Source organism: Schistocerca gregaria, chromosome 3 (genome assembly GCF_023897955.1).
Source record: "Schistocerca gregaria isolate iqSchGreg1 chromosome 3, iqSchGreg1.2, whole genome shotgun sequence".
Lineage (NCBI taxonomy): Eukaryota > Metazoa > Arthropoda > Insecta > Orthoptera > Acrididae > Schistocerca > Schistocerca gregaria.
The window spans coordinates 386,152,036-386,158,230 of record NC_064922.1 but is presented as its reverse complement, the minus strand read 5'-3'; the positions used below and the strand labels follow the sequence as shown (position 1 = coordinate 386,158,230).

Genomic DNA, 6,195 nt, shown 5'->3' with positions numbered 1-6,195 from the left:
GCTAGCATTCTTTATGGATTTATTAGCCTTAGTAAACATCATCGTTATAATGATATCATCATAATTAATCCCCATCTTTGTAGTGGCACTGTCGATAAGGTCAGATCCGTTTGTAGCTATAAGGTCTGAAATACCTCTGTTCCAAGTTGGTTGTCAAACTAGCTGCTCTAAATAGGTTTTGGAAAACATGTACAGAAGTGCTTCACAAGACTGGAAGATGGAAATGGGGGAGAGGAGGGGCCTGAGGGCGTTACAGAAAAGGAGCATTGCATGTGATGTCATGAAATGACGTCATAAATAAGGGTTTGTGGCTTGTGACGCCATGCATTTGTTTCTGGCATGTAACCAGCTAGTGTATTGTGTATTGAACCGGCGATCTGGAAACGACGAATAGGCTTTGTCCCCACGTAGCCCTCAGTGGTTCATAACCCCACAACAGCCCACAGCAGTTCACCCACCCCACTGACGGCACACATCGAACTCAGGGTTAATGTTGCGGTTTGGCCCCCAGTGGACCCTCGGTAACGTTCATACTAGACAAGTGTAACCCCAAATGTTTGGGTGGTAGAGTAATTATGGTACGCGGTACTTGGAGATAGTGTTTGCGCAGCAATCGCCGACATAGTGTAACTGAGGCGGAATAAAGGGAACCAGCCCTTATTCGCCGAGGCACATGGAAAACCGCCTTAAAAAACATCCACAGGCTGGCCGACTTACCGGACTTCGGCACTGATCTGCCGGGCGGATTCGTGCCGGGGACCAGCAAGCCTTCTCGCTCGGAAAGCAGCGTGTTACAGAGCGTGGCTAGCTTTTTTTTTTTTTTTTTAATCTCTGTTTTGTTCTATATTGTTCGTTGGATTTGTTCGTGGCGGACATCCGACGACACCCGTTCAGTTTCTTTGTTGATCCGTTCACTCAGTTTTTTTTTATTACAGAGGGTAGCTAACCCTCTGACCGAGCTCGCTGAGCTGCCGTGCCGGCATCCCTTGCAGTGAAATGATCGTATGGCATTGTTGACCGGGGGCCCCATGTGGGGACAAATTGCGCTCGCTTAGCTGAGTGGGCAGCCAACTAGTACTAACATTTGAACTATTCAAGGTCAAGTGTGAAGTGTGACAGGTGCTGAACTACTGAGACATAACTGAGAAATTAAACACTTAATGCAATTCTTTCAATTATATTAGATTAACATGCCTATTCAAAGTAGAAAGTACTCTTTTCCTATAGACATCATACAATGTCAGGTTATGGGCAGTCATGTAATTTACAGATATAGTGTGCTTTTTTATATCCATTTGTCCATTTTAAGATTATTCTAGACGTTTCACTAGTTACTACTCAGAAATAGTAGCTAAATGGACTTACTTGTGGTTGAAGAGCATGTTGTATGGACTGTCTTTCGCTAGTGCGATAGTTAAACTAAGATGGAAGTGTGTTGTGGGTAGTGGCACGACGTTGCACGAGATGTTGTCCATGATAGCATAAGTATACTCTTGAGGGATGAAGTAAGCGAACTTCTTTTCGCACACTCGCTGAAAGGCTTTGGCATCTGTTGCTGGAAAATTCTCAGGATCAGGCTCCATTAGTCTGTTGTATACCCGCTGCATTGTTGGATCTGATGTGGTCTGCAACAAACAGAACGACGCCATATTGGAACATTTCTGTTTAGAGTGATCTTTGAATTATATTGAATATCATTGAATAGAAACACATGCCTACATTATACAACACTATACACTATTGGCACTATTTTGCAGTGTGTTGAAGCAAATTGTCAGCATAATTGTCTTCTGTCTGTACCCCTTGAGTAATCCCACTGATCTTTTTCAGTATAAATTTTTCATTGTGTGGTAAATGATTGAAGACAGCTCACACAATTATATGAGGGCTGTCCATAACATAATGTTCCCAATGACCTGCTTTCTCGAGGAACGCTGTTACGTGCGATCCGGTAACACCGGCGTGTAGCATGGTTCACCTTTTCCGATTTCCCTCCCCAGTGACCTGTCTGTAACGCTTAGTCTTGGCTTGGCAGCCGTTAGAGCTGGACCTCTCACTTGCGTCTCACGCCAGGTGTGAATTACACTCTCTGATTCGCTTTTTGCCTACAGAAAGACTGCGCCTGTGAACTTTCATTCCCAGCTGTGTGAAGTCTATGGAGAAACGTGTATGAACATACGATATGTGCGCAAATGGTACAGAGAATTCAAAGACGGACGTGCAGACGTCCATGACGAACAGCGTTCTGGACGGCCATGGGTTTCAGACTAAAAGATTGCGAAAGTGGAAGAAGCAATGCGGGAAGATCGAAGGGTGACGATTTGGGAGCTCTGTGAGATGATTCCTGATCTCAGCAAGGCCAGTGTTAACAAAATTTTGGCAGACTAATTAGGGTATACCAAGGTTTGTGCAAAGTGAATCACAGAATGCTTACGAAAGACCACAGGCGGAAATGTGTGGACGCGGACCGCGAATTTCTTCAGGCCTTCGCAACTGATGGCGAGGAATTCTTGGACTCTGTTATCACTGGGAACGAGACCTGGGTCCACTACACAGCACCGGAAACGAAACAATAATCCCGGCATCACGAAAGCCGCAGAATTTTATACAAATACCGTCTGCCGGCAAAGTGATGGCGAACTTGTTTTGGAACAGGAATGGGTTATTGTTGTATGAATTCCTGCTACCGGTACAACAGTCAGTGCTGACCTCTACTGTGAAACGTTGAACCTTCGCCATTGCGATCCAAAACAAGAGAAGAGGCATACTCATGAAAGCAATGTGTTTTCATCAGGACAAGTTCTCTTTCACACATTGCCAGTGTCACAGTCAATCTCATCAACTAATTTGGATGTGTTATTGTCACAAGCGCACCCTACAGCCCAGACTTAACACCAAGTGACTTCTGTCTCTTATTTGAATTGAAGAAACACCTGGGTAAGACGCATCTCACAACTGGAGAAAAGATGAAAGAAGAGGTTTTAAGCTATCTTCGTGGCGTGGTGGGAGAGTTCTACGATAGAGGCATACAAGACATGATACAGCGCTGGCAAAAACGCATTGAGATCAACGGCGACTATGTCGAAAAATAGGTAAAAATCGAAGCTTTCCTCGCATGTATTATTCAGTGCCAATAAACGTGTTTTTCACTGTGAAAAATAATTGGGAATCTTATATTACGGGAAACCCTCGTATTTTGTCAGTTTATGATACCATGTAGAGGCAGAACTCAGCAGAAATCATAGCTTCGACGCAGGACTGACGGACGGGCTACAGTCGAAGCAACGTCAGGCCCAGGCCGGCTGCTGTCTTTCGAAAGTACAAGTATCTCCATGCCCTAGAGTTTTCAGCGTCTAGCCATGACGGCAGGACGCGCTAGGATGTAATTACGATCTATAGACCACTATGCCGTACCTGTGCTCCGCTCCCTACTAGGGGATATTTTATAACTACCCACAAAAATAACATATGTGAGCAATTTTCGAATTATAGGAATATGATGCAGCATTTAACGTTTATTATTCAATTGCATAACATTTTGCTACAAGTCTACATCTATATGTACATGACTACTCTGGAGTTCACACTTATGTGCCTAGCGGGGGTTTACCGACCCACCTCCAGACTATTCCACTGTCGTTCCACTCTCGAACAGTGTGGGCGGAAAACGAATCGTGTGAGCTCTCACTTCTCGTACTTTGTTACGATAATCATTTCTCTTCATGTAATTCAGCGGCAGTAAAATATTTTCGTATTCGGTGGAAAAACTGGTAATTGAAATTTCGTGTAAAAAAACTTGCTGTAAGGAAATGCGCTCTTGTATTAACGACTGCCACTACATCTCATGTATCATATCCGTGACACTCTCTCATCCATTGGGCGATAATACAAATGGAGTTGAACTTCTATGACCTTTTTCGATGTCCTCCGTCAATCCTATCTCGCAAGGATGCCATAGCACGCAGTCGTTTCAGCTGATTTTCCGCATCTTCTAAGTGTTCTGCCAATAAAACACAGTTTTTGATTCGCCTACCCCACAACATTTCCTATGTGATGGTTCCAATTTAAGTTCTTCATAATTGTAAACCCCAGGTGTTTATCTGAATACACAACTTTTAAATTTGTATTATTTACCGTATAACCGAAATTTAACGGATTTCTTTTAGTACTAATGTGGATAACATCACATTTCTCGTTAACTATAGTCAATTGACACTTTTTGCGCCGAACAGATATCTTGTCTAAAGCATTTTGCAATTGCTTTTGATCTTCTGATGACTTTCAAAGGCGGTAAATGGCAGCGTCATATACAAACAGACTAATAAGGCTTGTCTCCTAAATCGTTTATGTATTCAAGGAAAACCACAGGGTCTATAAGATGTCCTTGGGGAACGCCGGATGTCACTTCTGTTTTACTCGATATCAGCCCGACAGTTACTACGAACTTTCACCATTCTGGCAGCAAATCACGAATCCAGTCCCAAAACTGAGACGATACACCAGAGGCAAGCAATTTGATTAGAAGTCACTTATGGGGAACAGTGCCAAAATCCTTTTGGAAATCTGGAAATATGTAATCAATTTGAGATCCTCTGTAGTTAGCACTCATTACTTCGTGTGAATGAACACCTAGTTGTGTTTCGAAGTAACGATACTTTCTTATTCTGTTCTGACTATGAGGCAATAGATAATTTTCTACGAGGTAATTGATTACGTTCGAACACAGTATATGCTCCGAAATCCTTTTGCAAATCGACGTCTGTGATATGGGTCTGTAGTTCAGCAGCTTACTCATAGTTCCTTTCAAAGTAATCGTGTGACCTCTGCAGTTTTCCAATCTTTAAAGTTCAGTGGGCGGTTTTATATGATTGCTAACTACAGAACTACTGAATCAGCATACCCTGAATGGAACGTAACTGGTATACAATCCGGACCAGAAAACTTGCCTTTGTTAAGTGATTTAAGCTGCTTTTCTACACCGAGGATATCTAGTTCTAAGTTACTCATGTTGGCAGCTGTTCTTGATTCGGACTATGGAATATTTACTTCGTCTTCTCTGGTGCAGGAATTTCGGAAAACTGTTTTCAGTAACTTCACTTTCGTGGCACTATCATCGGGATTTCCATTGTTATCGCACTGTGTAGGTACTGATTGTGTCATGCAGCTACTCTACTTTACATACGACCAGGATCTCTTTGGATTCTCTGCCAGAGTTCGAGACAGAATTTCGTTGTGGAAACTATTCACAATGTCTAGCACTAAAGTCTGCCCTAAATTTAGAGCTTCTGTAAAACATCCTCAGTCTTGGAGATTTCGCATTCTTGTAAAATTGGTATGCTTTTTTCGTTGCTTCTGCAGCAGGGTTGTGTACCATCAAAGATCAGTTTCGTCTCTTGGTATAAGCCTCTCAGCTGCTGTCTGCATAATTTCGTTGTTTTTAAGTCACATCTGTTCTAAACTTATATAGTTAGTCTGGAAAGAGTAAAGACAGTCCCTTTGGAAGGCGTGAAGCTGATTTTCTCTGCCTTTTTAAATAGATATAAACTGCGAAACTTCCTGGCAGATTAAAACTGTGTGCCGGACCGAGACACGAACTCGGGACCTTTGCCTTTCGCGGGCAAGTGCTCTACCAACTGAGCTACCCAAGCACGACTCACGCCCCGTCGTCGCAGCTTTACTCCTGCCAGTACCTCGTCTCCTACCTTCCAAACTTAACAGAAGCTCTCCTGCGAACCTTGCAGAACTAGCCCTCCTGAACGAAAGGATATTGCGGAGACATGGCTTAGCGATAGCCTGGGGGATGTCTCGGTTCAGCACACAGTTTTAATATGCCAGGAAGTTTCATATCAGCGCACACTCTGCTGCAGAGTGAAAATCTCATTCTAGATATATACTGAGTTTATTTTTGGTGGGCATGGATATTACGGTGTTCAGTCTCGTTACAACGACCTTGTGATGACTAATACCCTTATATGTCATAATGCTCCCTACTTGGTCAGGATTATTTGTTGCTAAGAGATCAAGTTTTTACTCGTCCGCTGACTTTTGGACTAATTTTTCAAAATAATTTTCGGAAAAAAGTGATAGAACGATTTCGGACGACGTTTTGTGCCTTCTACCGAATTTGAAATGTATTTTCGCCAACATATCCAGATTAGATTGAAGTCACCATCAGTTATTATTGTATGAGTGGTG

The 6,195-nt window shown here is 42.8% G+C and overlaps 1 protein-coding gene across 1 annotated transcript in view; it reads right to left on the bottom strand.

Annotated features, from left to right (window-relative positions):
* Positions 1-1,361: 1,361 nt before the first annotated feature.
* Positions 1,362-6,195, bottom strand: part of LOC126355381 (probable glutamate receptor) — a 71,398-nt gene continuing 66,564 nt past the window's right edge. Inside the window, exon 4 of the mRNA XM_050005675.1 lies at positions 1,362-1,625. Within this exon, the coding sequence (XP_049861632.1) occupies positions 1,362-1,625 (264 nt within the window). The remainder of the gene's footprint in view (positions 1,626-6,195) is intronic.